Source organism: Sabethes cyaneus, chromosome 2 (assembly GCF_943734655.1).
Source record: "Sabethes cyaneus chromosome 2, idSabCyanKW18_F2, whole genome shotgun sequence".
NCBI classification, from domain to species: domain Eukaryota; kingdom Metazoa; phylum Arthropoda; class Insecta; order Diptera; family Culicidae; genus Sabethes; species Sabethes cyaneus.
The window spans coordinates 67460990-67476786 of NC_071354.1; the positions used below are offsets into that span (position 1 = coordinate 67460990).

General features: G+C 41.8%; 1 protein-coding gene across 1 annotated transcript in view; it reads right to left on the reverse strand.

Moving 5' to 3' along the window:
* Positions 1-3810: 3810 nt before the first annotated feature.
* LOC128735528 (aminopeptidase N-like) overlaps positions 3811-15797 on the reverse strand; it is a gene marked incomplete at its 5' end in the record, with an annotated part of 74604 nt that continues 62617 nt past the window's right edge. Inside the window, one exon of the mRNA XM_053830011.1 lies at positions 3811-4003. Coding sequence (XP_053685986.1) covers positions 3811-4003 — 193 coding nt within the window. The remainder of the gene's footprint in view (positions 4004-15797) is intronic.

The window sequence follows — 15797 nt, forward strand, 5'->3', positions numbered from 1 at the left end:
GTGACTCCACACAGAACGAAAAAATTAATTTCACATTCGACGTAAATTGAAATCCGATACATTTTTCCATTAAATAAAACGTAAACAGCCTAACCCGTTTTTAAAGATATATTTTTACATCAATTTACACGTAATAAACAAGCTTTTAAGTGAAATAACATGTAATTTTATATGCTTTGCGATGTTCCATTTATGTGCAGGTTAGAAGATGTAAAATTACAAGATTTTTTCGAAGTGTGCAATGCTTCAGCTGTAAAGTGGGGTACAGCCGTTTGGAGACTATGGCTAAACTCGCTGTTGTGCTGTTGAACAAAAATAACGTAAGCACTTTTAAGGGGCTGGTACCGAATGGCCAAAATACCGAATGGCCGAAAACCAAATGGGTTAGAAGATGTAAAATTACAAGATTTTTTCGAAGTGTGCAATGCTTCAGCTGTAAAGTGGGGTACAGCCGTTTGGAGACTATGGCTAAACTCGCTGTTGTGCTGTTGAACAAAAATAACGTAAGCACTTTTAAGGGGCTGGTACCGAATGGCCAAAATACCGAATGGCCGAAAACCAAATGGGTTAGAAGATGTAAAATTACAAGATTTTTTCGAAGTGTGCAATGCTTCAGCTGTAAAGTGGGGTACAGCCGTTTGGAGACTATGGCTAAACTCGCTGTTGTGCTGTTGAACAAAAATAACGTAAGCACTTTTAAGGGGCTGGTACCGAATGGCCAAAATACCGAATGGCCGAAAACCAAATGGCCAGATTTCAACAACAGTCACAGAAGGCCGAAGCACTAAAGGCCGAATCACGAATAGCCGAATCACGAATGGTCGAATCATAAAAGGCCGAAACACAAATGGCCAAACGTCATACTCGGCCGAAAATATTCACGGCCTTCAATTTGCAAAAACGTTGGGTACATGCTGTCCTTACTCGCTGTCGCTCATTCGGACTTAACGAAAGGGGGCTGTCCCCCTGCAGAAACCACTTCTATTTAGGTGCATGCATTTTCCTAGGTTTACTGACTAGTAGAGATTATCCCTTTGTTAAGTCCGAACGAGCGGCAACGAGTAAGGACAGCATGTACCCAACGTTTTTGCAGGTTGAAGGCCGTGAATATTTTCGGTAGAATATGACGTTCGGCCATTTGTATTTCGGCCATTCGTGAATCGGCCATTTGTGTTTCGGCCATTTGTGTTTCGGCCATTCGTAGGTAATCCCTTTTAAGAAAGCTGCGAATCCATCATCGTATGTTCTGAACAATGCTGTAGTCTGTAGAAATGCTTGGAGGATGGCCGCTACTCGGCCGGGAGGAAGATCCAGAAGCTAGTGCTGTTGCCTAAGCCAGAAAAACCTGCGGGGGGGACCAGCGTCATATACGCCAATATTTTTGATGGATACAAGCGAAAAACTCCTGGAAAGGATTATCCTAAACAGGTTGATGACGTACACGGAAGGTGAACACGATTTGTCTAACATGCAGTTCGGATTCTGGAAAGGGAAGTCCCCTGTAGACGCCATTTGGATGATTGTCGAGCGAGTCGAGATAGACAACTTCTAGAAGCGAAGAGTAAAAACAACGTAAAAACACCTTCAACAGTGCCAGCTGGCGGGTCATCGCCGAGTTACTACACAGAATGCAGGTATCTGGATAACGGTGCAGAATTCTGAGGAGTTACTTCCAGAACCCGGTGTTTGCTTATGAGTCCGACGTGGGGCGTAAGACGACGAGCATCACGGTGCGAGATCTGCAAGGCCCCCTCCTTGACCCAACGTTTTGGAACAGGAAGTATCAATGGCGCCCTTACTCTCGAACTGCCCAGAGATGTGCTTATCATCGGCTTTGCCTAGGATAGGCAAGAAGCATCAGCATTATGGTCGGTCAGAAACCCTACGTGGATGGCTGTGAAAGGAAGGAAGTCATGACGGTCGCTCTTTTTGCTATGGTGCACGTCTCGGCAGATGCAGGGTAATTGGACGGTCAAGCAACACGGAGTAGCATGAAGTCTGGGAAAATTCTTGCGAGGGTGGCTGTGAAGAAATGGACGTTATGACGATCAGTACCGGTCTTGACAAATGTATGAAGCATTGTGAACACAGCCTCCCGTCGGAGAAATGCTTAACGATAGTTTCTGGCAGTTTAGAGCACAATCGGAAAACTTCCGCTTTTGGTTGCAATTCAGAGTTTTCCGCTTATCCGTTGGTGGAAACATTGTCTTCCTTTTGTGATAGTTTTGGATACGAGAAGTTAACTTGGTCAATACAATGTACCATTTTTCTATTCATTCACTGATGAAAATGCGCAAATAGGTTTCTCCGGTTTTAATGATTTGTATGATCTTGAACGGTATGCTGAAGGCTATAGCGGGCTATATCAATCTATTCAAAACGTGCTGTGCTCGTTCTGAAAAGATCTTTATCGAAGAATTATTGTGTGTTGACCACTTATCACAGGCTAACAATCGGTTCTAATAACCCGAAAAAAAAAACAAAATCACCCAGCATTTATTACTTATCATAAAAAGCAACGCTTAAACAATTTCCGACTTTTCACCACCGTCACTAGCAATTTCATAAACCCACCCTCTTATGCAAAGCAGCGAGAACAACCGAGGTTGCGCGGTGTGTTTGCCACACAGCTATAGTTAGAGGAGATAATCGAAAGCAAAAGGTTAAACCGTGTGCATAAATTTATGTTGGCCTGAAAAACCCAACCTCTTGTGTGACGATTGTTAGTGCATGAGTGGGCGTGAAAGCATTCATTTTCCGCCTGAAAAAAAAAAATGTTTGTAATAGACGTACAAAACGGGTGCGGGTTGCGTGCTTTTCACCTGCCGCAGGTTTTCTGTACTGTACCATTATTCGTACCATTTTATCTTGCAACAGTACGAAACCTGTGGAAGAGCTGAATCGCTTTTGTACCTACTCCTTTCAATGGATAGAAAAATATTCGGTCTTTTGAAACTAAATTTCAGCAAACAACGCTTATTGTTTCGATTCCCACCACCAAAGCACTTTGAAAGGGGCAGCGAATGAAATGAATGAAAACTGCTTCGTCGCGTTTTCCAACCCACAAGCGAAACTTACCGTCTGAGAGGTCAGATCGGATTAGGTAATTTCCTTATTACACCGTTGGCGCGTTGGCTTAATTGAAATATTTGATTATCAAGATATCTACAAAGAAAAATTTATCGCAGCAATAAATCAGGTGGGCTTTTCGGAACAGACTGCCTACAACACTTTACTGTGAGTGTGGTTGGGAAAACGGATGCGAAACTTTCGGTTTCACTTGGTTTGAATCCAAAGCGGTTGACTATTGTGGTTTATTATTTCAAGATTTGGGTATGTTGCTTGATTATCATCCATCAGCTGTCAAGGTTTTGTTGAAATTTTTGAAACTTTCGCTTCAGTTTTCTAAAGTTCGTTGCTCGTCGAAGTGCGGTGGCCTTCAAAGACCGTGCGTAGAACTGCATTCAGTGTTGTAAACGAAGAGTGGACATTATTCTGCACCCTTCTACAGCAAATTTGCTAAACATTTTATCAACCTATCCGTAATGTGTACCCAGTTTCACTCACTCACAATTATTCATAGTTGGATGTGGGCTGTGCTATAGCAGCGGCGCGGCGTCTTTCTCTCTATTACCACACATCAACATAACCACATAACTAAACAAAACAGACCCACTCAATCAAGTATGTACCCATTCCTAGGCCCCACAGCCGACATACACGGCAGCAGCATGACCTTGAAAGTTGCGGACGAAAGAAAAAGCACACCGCGCCGCCGAAGAAAAAAGAGATAGGCAAAACCACAAACGCTTACCGGGCGGCGGCGGCGGCAGCGGCGCACCGCACACATAGGTAGGTAGGCAGGTAGGTACCAGGTTCCTGCTGAAATTGCTTCAGTACGGCCGCGGCGGACACCGATCGCGGAGCAACACGAAGGAACTGCGACGACGACGACGTCGGTTTGTATGCTATAATGGTAGGTAGCTGTCGTTGGAATGGAGAACTGAAATCGAAAGTATCAGTAAGTATTAGAAATAAAACTTCATGGCAGGAAATCACGGTCGAATGCTTTCGTAAAATTTGTAAATTAAGATGGCAAATTGCCATAGAATATGAAATTTTACTATCAGTAATTACTTTGCCTATGAACTTTGGTATTCTTGCATCAAAATTCTTTGAATCTCTATTTTTACCATAAATTTTTTTTGTAACATCTTCCTTCAAATATGCAACAACATATGTGAGTACAGGGATACCTCGATACAAGACAACCTCGTTACAAAACAACCTCGATATAAGATAATTTTTACCTCGATAGGTATAAGACAAATCCCTATGACTAAGTTGGTAACGATACCAGAGCTATTTTTTCATTCCAAAATCGGCGTCATGGAGATGTTCATTACACAACACAGAGCAAAATTGACGATCGCTAATGCAATTTTTTTTGAATAAACCATGTTTCCATATAAGACTATTTATATATAAGACAACTTTTTGAAATTATAAATTGTCTTATATCGAGGTATCCCTAGCACATTTGTTAAAATATTTGCGCTGGGAAAGCTTCATGGAATATTTTGACTCAAATTTTTTTAACTGATGTTTTTCGACTGATATGTATGATTTTGGCCGTTCAGTCTTTAAATTATAGTCTTCTTCTTCTTCTTCAGCATAGAGCCGGGGTGGCTCGTGCTGTTCCAAGCACTGGTCTCCATTCAACTCGGTCTTGGGCCACTCGTCGCCAATTTCCTAGTCGTCTCAGAAGTCGCAAATCGCTTTCGACCTGGTCGAGCCATCATGCACGTTGGGCCCGCTGTTCCTGGTGCCGGTGGGGTTGTTGAAGAGGACTATTTTCGTCGCACTGTCGTCCGGCATCATTACGACGTGTCCGGCCCACCGTAGCCTGCTAACTTTCGCTAGATGTACGATAGGAGTCTCCCCAAGCAGTGCCTGTAGCTCGTGATTTATACGCCTCCACCACTCTCCGCTTTCAGTTTGTGCTCCGCCAAATATCGTCCGCAGCACTTTACGCTCGAACACAGCAAGGGCGCGTATGTCCTCCGTGAGCAGCGTCACGGCTTAAGTCCATAAAGAACTACCGGTCCAATGACGGGTTTGTACATTGTTAGCTTCGTGCGGCGGCGTATGCTTCCTGATCGTAGCGTTTTACGAAGGGCAAAGTAAGCCCGATTTCCCGCTTGGATGCGCCGCTGGATCTCCTTACTAGTGTTGTCCGCGGTCACCAGCGATCCCAAATACACGAACTCCTCTACCACTTCTAATTAGTCGCCGTCAACGGTTAGCTTGTCTCGATCGACTGTATCGTATGCTGCTTTGAAATCAATAAAGATGTGATGCGTGGGCACGTTGTACTCTCGATATTTCTGCAAGATCTGTCGGATAGTAAAAATTTGGTCCGTAGTTGCGCGAGCCCCATGAAACTCGCCTGATAATTCCCTACGAAACCTTGTGCTATCGGTGACAGCCGGCGTAACAGGATCTGGGAGAGTACCTTGTAGGCGGCGTTTACCAGCGTAATACCACGATAGTTGCAGCAGTCTAGCCGATCACCCTTTTTGTAGATGGGACAAACCACTCCTTCCATTCATTCCTCCGGTAGCTTTTCCTCCTCCCAAATCCTCGAAATAACCCAGTGTAGAGCCTTTGCTAGCGTTTTTTCGCCATGTTTATAAAGCTCTGCCGGTAGGCGGTCCTTCCCAGCGGCTTTATTGGTCTTCAGCAGCCCGCTTTCTCGTTTGACTTCTTGGAGATCAGGTGCTAGGACATTACTATCTTCCGTGGGCGCTCTTAGGTTAATTTCCGTTCCGCCTCCTTCTGCGACTTCGCCATTGAGGTGTTCATCGAAGAACTGCTTCCATCTGTCGACCACCTCGCGCTCGTTTGTGATTAGATTCCCTCCCTCGTCCCTACACCTGTCAGGTTTCGGTGCGTAACCCTTCCGAGTTTGGTTCACCTTTTCATAAAACTTGCGCGTGTCATTAGCTCGGAATAGTTGTTCTAATACTTCACGATCTCTGTACTCTTTTTGGTGCTTTCTCCTCCTCAGGATCGTGGTCAACTGGTTCCTAGGTCGTCGGTATTTGGCCAGGTTCTCTCTAGTGGCAATACTTAGATAATTTTTCCAAGCAGTTTTTTCCCTTCCACCGCTTGTTGCCATTCCCCATCACACCAATCATTTTGTGTACTCCGAGGCTCAATACCTAGTACCGTGCCTTTCCGATGGCCGAGCGTATTCTACCCCAACCGTCTTCGAGTTTTGAAGCACCTAACTCCTCGGAAGAAGGCAGTGCCTCATTCAGGAGTCGCGCGTAGTTCTCGGCAGTTTGCGGGTTATCTAGCTGCCTGATGTTCAGCCGAGGAGGGCGGCTTTGACGTGTCCGGTATACGGTGGACAGCTGTGAGCGCACATGTGCGGCTACTAGGTAATGGTCAGAATCAATATCCGCACCCCGACGGGAGCGTACGTTCGTGATGTTAGAGAAAATCCGGCCCTCTATGAGAATGTGGTCAATTTGATTCATTGTACGTTGGTCAGGTGATCTCCAGGTGGCTTTGTGGATATCCTTGCGCGGGAAAAAGGTGCTTCGGATCACCAGGAGCTGCGAAGTTTATACATCGGTGGCCGTTATCGTTCGTGTCGGTGTCCAGGCTATGGGGTCCTACCACCGGTCTTTAGATTTCTTCCCTACCAACCTGGGCGTTCATATCCCCGATGACGATCTTGATGTCCCGTGACGAACAGCTGTCGTATGTTGCCTCCAGCCTCGCGTAGAACGCTTCTTTCTCATCGTCGGGTCAACCTTCGTGCGGGCAGTGCACGTTAATTATGCTATAATTGAAGAAACGGCCTTTTGTCCTCAATACACACATTCTCTCGTTGATCACCTTCCAATCTATCACTAGTGTCACCGTTCTGGTAAAACTGGGCCTTTCCGCCACGAACTTCCATTCCTTCTCTCCTTTGTGACAGATTCTGCAGAGCTACGATGCCGAATTTGCGGGGTTCAAGCTGTTTAATCAGCACCCGCTCTCAACCTCCGAAATTTAGCGATCTACAGTTCCAAGTACCGAGTCTCTATTCGTCGTCCTTGTTCCGTCGCCTAATATTCCGCTCCGAATTTGCTTGAATTTTGTAAGTGTGATTAATTTAGGTGTGTAGCCGTACTGAGGCAACACTGCCGAGTCTCGCGATGGGGCTGCCATCTTGTAGTGCCGAGACTCACTATACCTCCTTCCCGGTTAGCATACGACCTTAGTTTCCACCGGGGTTGGTTACCCGATCTCCGCTAAGGTTGCTCGTATTCCGCCTGATACCACGAGGAGGTCGGGATTGGAGTTGCTGGATAAGAGGCTAACGACCACTATGGGGTCTATATTTCGCATTATCCAGCCATTTACCAGGCCATTAAATTATAGTAGACGCTAGATTATTCTTTTTTACACTAACGTTTCGGTATGGATTAGGAACTTCATCAGGGCTTGTACGAATGTGTATTTTTATTAGCTACTTACAAAGTTTTGATGAAAGTTAATGAGAATTTAGTTACGATTTCTAATTGTGTATATATTTTTGTTGAGACTTACTGTTATCTATCATTTTTGAAGTATATTTATTACTGTTTTAATCTGCTTTGAATTGTTCTTCCTGTTTTAGGCACGATACTTTTACTATTGGCCTTGATTTTATTTGTGCTATTTTTCAGTGGTTTGTATTCGTGATGTTAGCTTGTGTTCGTACCTGGTCTTGTGTTTCTGGGTTAGTGTTTGCCAGTGTGGTGGTTTTTCTACTGGTTTGTTTTAGTGTGTTTAGTATTCCCGTGTAACATATGTTGATTCCATCTGGGTCGGAGTGTTTTATAACGAGCATATTATAACTAAAACAACAACAACTAATAAAAATACACGTTCGTAGGAGCCTTGATGAAGATCCAAACCAGGATCGAACCGTTGGCGAAAAAGGAAAATCTAACGTCTGCTATAATTTAATGACTGAACGGACAAAATCCCAATCATTCGATCAAATTTTTTTATATACATATTCTTGTCGTTTATTACTGCAGTACGCTAAACTAAGCCCAACAAATATTTTTTTTACCAACATGTATATGAAAAACAATTTTGTTGGTTGTTTCTTGTCGAAATGAAGAGAATCCCTATGTCATTGTAGAAACACCGTATATCCTGAAAATGTCATAGTTTAGGGCACATCATGTGCCGCTGGAACAGGAGCTTGATTGGCTGTTATACAACAAAATTGTTATTCGTATCAGCAGTAACGTGAAACATACTGATGACCGCCACAGTAATTATAGACTAACTTTTTGCCTTTCTACTATATAAATATATAGTATAAAGGTATAGAAATCACTTGGAAAACCGGAAATGGAAATAAGGTCCTGCGGGCCGAATGTCATATACCATTCGACTCAGTTTCGAAAACTGAGCATTTTCTGTGTGTATGTATGTATGTATGTGTGTGTGTATGTATGTGTGTGTGTATGTGACGCTTTTAATCTCACTCACTTTTCTCGGAGGTGGCTGGACCGATTTTAATGTTCTTAGTGTCAAATGAAAGGTCTAGGTGTCCCATAAGTCGCTATTGAATTTCATACTTATCAGACTTTTAGTTCAAAAGTTATGTATAAAAATACGAAAAATATGGGACTTCATTATCTCACAGGCCCCTTAACCGATTTGAACAAAATTGATTGCATATGAAAGAGGAGCCTTGCAAACCCTTAACTTCCAAATTTCATGACGATTGGACTTGTAGTTTGAAAGTTACATAAAGAAATGTGAAAAAATAGTATTTAAAACATATTTCTGTAACATATAAGCATTAATTCAGTGAAAAACATCACACATTTTATTATTATTTGAAAATTACTGCTGAGATCTATCATACGAAACCGAATTATTTAAAATCGGACGGTTCATTCAAAAGTTATTTAAACTTAAGCACCGTAAGCACACTTAAGCACCGTATATTAAACCGTTAAAACGTGTGAAATCAAAACAAATGTTGATTGTATGCAATGTGTGTGATGTATGTGTGTATGTATGTATGTATGTATGTATGTATGTAGGTAGGTATGTATGTATGTATGTATGTATGTATGTGTATGTGATGACAATTTGCAATTTTTAAATTTGCATTGAAATTCAAGAAAAGTGAGAAACATGTCAATTGTCTGAAGTTTTTGAAGCCTTTTAGTGGAATACGAAATTTGAAATTAAAGAAAAGTAAAAACTTTTACCGACTAAATTCCACTATTTAATATTTTTTCGCGACAGATACGTATACGCTTTGAAATAAGACACGAATGAAGCCTGCACGTCGTAGGGGAACCACCTATCTGTTGCAAATAAATATTAAATAGTGGGATTCAATCGAAAAGTTTTTTCTTTTCTTTGATTTTAGATTTCAATTGTCATTTTGTTCACTTGCTGTTACTCACAATTGTACAAGAAAAGCAAAAAGCGAAGAGGAGCAGTTAATTTAAGCATGTAGGTATAGTAGTGTATAGGATTAAAAATACTAGTGAGTCGATTTTTCCAAATAAATTTATACAAATTTCAAACAAATTCTGCGCATCAATAGATGCTCTTTTCAATCAATAGATACTAGAGCTTAGAAATGTTATATAAAAATTGGAAGTACACGTTGCACGGTAGTAATTTTGTAAGATTTGTTTTCGTTAGTGACATTTTAAAGGACAGATGTCTTAATTCATGTATCATGTTTTAATGAATTAATCAAAAAAAGACAAGCACTGGGAATCATATCGATCATATTTCCCATTCTCAAGCATGTTAATGGCGCAGCTTTTGCACTATTTTTCGACTTCATTTTGTTTTCCTAACCCTCTAACATTGTAAAAACGATGCGATCAAGCTAATGACTATCTTTTCATGAAGGTACATTCAAAAGAAGCTTAAGTTTTGATTTTCATGCAAAAATAATTATCTGAAGGAGCGCCAGCTAAGAAAAAGTTCAATTTCTCTTTTCCATATCTAATGCTCTATTTAGTTATCTTTTCTAATTCAGATATATTGCAAAATTGAAGCCAAGCAAACTAATAGTAAAATTTTGAGATTAGGTAATCATTTTGTTGTCGATATCCTTTTTCTTCAAAAGCGAAGTATAGTAATAATTTTTCTGAACTATTGTTTTTCAAAGATGCTAACTTTTGAACGCATGGTATTAATATCAAAATATCAAAAAATCTGCTATGAACACATGATTCATATTGTCAATTCAAAACAAGTTTCGTATGTGGCTCTGAAGCCCGAAAGTTAAGGCCGTCTGTAGACCCATTAGAGGGTTAATTTCTAATTTTCTATATATATATATATTCATTCAAGTATGTAAAAATTATCTTTTGTGTTTACATTATTTCTCGATAAATCACGTAAATATTATAAAACTAAATAAGGTGTTCATCAAGTAGCATAAATGACACTTACAAGTATTTACGCACCCAAGGAAAGGAAATATAATTATTCTACGCAATACGTTGTGAATTTTACTGGCAAATAAGGATTTTGAGGAATACAGAACGGATATTTAAAAATATAGTCAAGTTTATTATAGATGTTCCTGAGAAATTAAATAGTGATTATTGTGGCAGTAGAAAGGCTAGGTCACGCCGCTAGGTGGATTAATTCGGGTTTTTTATACTACAATTGAGTTCCATTAATGTGGACTAGCTGTGCTTTCAACAAGGTGGTGCGACATGCCACATAGCGCTGGCAACAACTGGTTAATTGAAATCTTCAGCGAACGCAACGTTTCGTGAAATGGCAAAATTTTATTGTACTTTTAGAAGGATTACATCAGTACTTTGACTTGACTTCTCAGTTGGCATTACAGTAACACACCTCCTAAGAGGTATACACGCGATAACGAAGAGCAAGAGCAGGTAAGAAATATCAAAATGTCTCGCAGTTTTCTGAAATCCGATTCAGATGAAAACCACGATCGAACTTTCTGTTTCACCCAACATGCTGTTAGTGGCGAAGCAAATTCTAAGTCGAAACTTACGTCCATCGGTACATTTATTTTCGGTTATGCCAGAAGACCTAGGTTATGGAATGTTTGCCTATCAACTCAATCGTAACCGATGGCTCCACATATAACAACAACGATTTCAGCTTGGAAAAGGCTGAGAAAAAGAAGCCAGGTGGGATCGTTTTTGTGCACCTAACTGTCAATGCGAGCCGGGTACGAACTGTCACTGTAAACCACCAATGGATCTCATTATTAGTGTTGTTGATCACGGCCATCAGCGATCCTAAATACCACTTCTAGTTCATCTACTTTCTGATCATCGCCGTCAACGGTTACCATCCGTGGGAGACGCGTATTTATATCTCTAGAGCCTCTTCCTTTCATTTATTTGGTCTTTGATGTTTTTATTTTGAGCCCAATCCCCCTAGAGTCCGCTTTCAGTCTGGTCTAGATTGTCTCCGTCGTTGCAAAGTTTCTGGCTATGATATCAAAGTCATCTGCTAAACTTAGTAGTTGGCTAGCTTTGGTGAAAATTGTGTTACTCGTTTCAATGCTCATTCATCGGATCACCCCCTCCAGTGCGATGTTGAGTAGCATGCAGCATAAGCTGTCCCCATGTCTCAACCCTCGCCGTACCTCGAAGGGAGTGCCGAGATGCGCACGAAACACATCGCTCGATCCAATGTAGCTCTGACCAGTCACTTTAATTGATCCGTAAAACCGTGTTCGTGCAGAATAGGCCATAGTTGGTCGTGATCGATTTTATCTTACGCTGCTTTGAAGTTGATAGAGAAGTGTGAACGTATCCAACGTTGTCCTCCCGACATTTCTACAAATTCTGTCGGATGTTAAATATTTGGTTATTGTAGCGTGAGCTCCCTTGGCACCCGCCTGATAATTCCCTACGAAACATTGTACTATTGATGACAGTCAGCGTAACAGGACCTAGGACAGTACCGTGTAGGCGACCTTTACCAGCGTTGTGCCGCGATAGTTGCAGCAGTCGAGCCGTCATCCTTTTTGAAGATTACACAAACAACTCGTTCCATCCACTCTTTCGGTAGCTTCTCCTTTTCCCTAATCTTTGAAATAACCCAGGGTAGAGCCATTACCAGCGTATCTCGACCATGTTTATAAAGCTCTGCTGGCGGCTATGGTGGTCTTCAACAACCCGATTTATTGTTTGATTTCTTGGAGATCAGGAGCTGGGAATAACCCTCCATGGGCATTTCGAGGTTAACTTCCGTTCTGTCTCTTTCTGCAACTTCGCCACAGTGGTAATCGAAAAACTGCCTTCAGCCGCGTGTAAAATGCTTCCTTCTCTTTTGAAGAACGCTATTGAAGAATGAACGGATTAATTATTGGAAAATGGTGTTGAATTCAGTTGATGCAAGCGAGCCGGACAGTATACGAAGAAAGTACACAAGACAAGCAGAGGCACGAAACAGTGATTATACAGCATGACAATACTCGGCTTTACGTTGTCAAATACGTTAAAACCTGGTTGGAAACACTCAAATCGGAAATTCTATCGCACGCGCCATAATTCCCAGATAATGCGTCGTACGATTATTACTTGTCCCGTTTGATGGCACATCGCCTGACTGATCAGCCTTAAGGGTAATATTTTCACTATAAAGCTGCATCTTCATAAAATCTTATTTGCGCCCCTAATATGAAATTCGGGCCTTCCACCTTCACGCAGGAAAGAGAGAGACAAACTAGTTTTGGGGTCAAGCGAAAGAAAACATCAAGTACCATTCCGTGTATTTAGCAGCCAAGGATCACCTAGAATCGAGCTGTGCGGTTTATTTATTAGGTTCAGTCTGCTGGCTTACCAATACGTACAAAAATTGAGTTGACGCAAGCATTTCATTTGAAAAATGGTTTATAAAGAAATTCCTTGATCGTGTATTTATCTATTTTTTTTATTTATTTTGAATATTGGGTTAACGTCACTACTGCTAGTGATTCCATTCAATTTTATTTACACATCGGATTTAGACTCGAAAACTTAAAATAGAAACTATTTCTTATCACAACTCACGAAAGCATAATCCTGCTTCAAAAATTTACACCTCAGTTGCTTTTGCTCCAACCGCCGAGATAACAACACTCTTTTCCTCACCTAACGTAACATAATCTCCTAAATCATTCCACCATTGGTATAGATGTTGTTAGAGCCATTTTTTGCCACCGGCTTTGTTCCGCTATATTCCGCATGCTCTCTCGCTTCCTTCTTCTTGATCTTTAAATTTTCCACTTCACCTTCACATTCTGTCTCTCTGCTATCCGCTTTGCTCTGTCTCGTCTCCGTCTCCGATCGTAGTGCGCGTTCTACCGCCCCACCGTTTTACCACCCCTCCCCACCCACTCCCACAACCTACTACTTCTCACAGACTCACGAGCCAAACGATTCGCGTCTTATTTTTTTCCTATATTTTGCTTCCTTTGCGCTGCTGTTATTTCTCCATCCTCTGTTATTCGGTACATACTACCTTCTAATTAATTGACCTTGATGCTGCTTTTGTAGCGATTCGGCTATGTGCAGCGCACCACAGCCAGACACGCAAACAATGCGGTTCTCGTCGCAATTTTCGTTCAACTTCCTTGCAAGCTGCAGACACCGATTTTAGTCAGGGTTCCAGTGTTTTGCAAGCAATTTGTTCTAGTCTGCAATGTTTGTGCAATGTCATGTTCGAAATGGAAATCATCCGCACGAGTTTAGCCATATCCAGGAGCAATACCTAGTAAACTAAATTTTAATGGTTCAGTAAGTCAGTCGCTAATTTGGCAACTGGAAGGAATCCAAAAATAGCTGGACAGAATTTCCTGTCGATCTTCAACCAAAAAGCGAACAAACAGAACCACTCACCGACACACCTAACATATGCGAGCGAGGCTTGCGTTCTGTTTGCGTTGCTCTCCACTAATTTGCATCCTTCATTTCACTTTTCGGTTTCGATTTCTTTCGTCCGCAAGCGCAAGTTTATTTATCATCTTTCGAACCCCCTCCCCATCTCGGGATCGGGAAGAAGACCAAAAAAGAAGAAGGCGCGGTTTTTTTTTATCGCGATCGTCTGCGATACAATGGATCATCCCGGAGTCGAAGCGATGATGGATGGAGATGGTTCGGGTGAAGCGAATCAACCCTCGTGTAGGTGTTTGAGTGTGTTTGGCGTGGCAAATAACGTGTCGTTTAGTGTTGTATTTTGTTGCCAATTTATCATTGGAAATAAATTTACATATAAAAAAGAAAAAAAAAATAACGCTGTTGGGAAAATATTTATTTTGTTATTTTTATAGAAACGATTATTTGAAAATGTTCCATGATTTAGAATTTTTCGACTTTTCATTCAAGATAATACATATCCAGAGTGATTTGCGATTAAGGCGCAACCAGCAAAATGTAAATGAATTGTTTTATTATACCATCAGCCATAAAAGATTAACAATATTCATGATAAGAATCCTATCTTTTGTAATAATCGATAGAAAAAAAATTGAAAAAGTTTTAGGTGAAGGGCGACAGAATGTCACCAAAATGGTACAATGATACTAAAATGGTGATTTCCCTGCTTTTCGGCGTCGTCAGCATGTCCCAAACCTGCCTCCGCTTCGTCTCAACAACTAACGAATTGCACCACGAATTCAACAGCACATCAAACGGCTAACTCCTGTTTAGCCCGGGACCGCCTCGTTTCTGCAGCTAACCTACCAGACCTAGGTTCTACTACCGCGCTTGGTCTGTCGTATGCCGGCCCTCTCACGAAGGAAGTACTCATTCAACTCATCTCGGAAGCAATCCCCATTACGGTGGACAATCGGCCCCGACGAAACTACCACCGAGCTAACTGGGTCGTGTTTCAACGTATCGTCGACGACAGCACCGATTTCGAATAGCCTTTGAAAACACCGAAGCTGATCGACCTGGTGATCGGCAGAAAAAATCTATGACTAGCAGTGTTTCTATGATTATACAGGAGCGGATTCGAGTGCTAAGAAATACGCAATTCCTACAGAATCTCCAACAAATTTCACCGCATTCAAAACCATTCTGGGTCATGACTAAGGTCCCCAAAAAGAGGTCAAATCATATCCCTCCTCATGTATCGTCTGGGGGCTCAGACGATAGAATTCTACTGATCACTCCAAGTGAAATAGCGGACACGCTGGGTCAGCAGTTTGTTATGTTTCACAATCTGGGACAATATATTGTTAGGCCACACGAGTTGCAGAAGGAGTCACCGAGGTTGATCAACCTGACAGCTCAAACACTTGAGCTACGTCTCATTTACTTTTGTAGTAAACTTGTTCAACAAGTGCTAGGAGCTTGGCTGCTTCCCAACAACATGTAAATTAGCTAAAGTCATCCCAGTACTAAACCGGGGAAAGATCTTGCTGTTTTCGAGAGCTAACGACCCATTAGCTTGCTCTCTACCCTCTCCAAGCTATTCGAGAAGTCAATCCAAAGCCGGATTCTTGCGTTCGCTGATGAGGTTGATGTCTGCCTGGAGGAACAGTTTGCGTTCCGCAAGGGAAGGTCCACCATCCAACAACTCCATCGAGTTACTATCATAATCCAGCGAAACAAGTCGCTATCCAAGATATGACATCAAGGGCGCTCTTGGATATCAAAAAGGCTTTCGGCAATGTCGACAATGTGGCAATGACGATATGATGTTCAAGCTGCATCGAAACAATTTTCCGGTGCATCTTCTCAAGATTATCATGAGCTATCTGCCTGTCCAGTGGTTGGAGA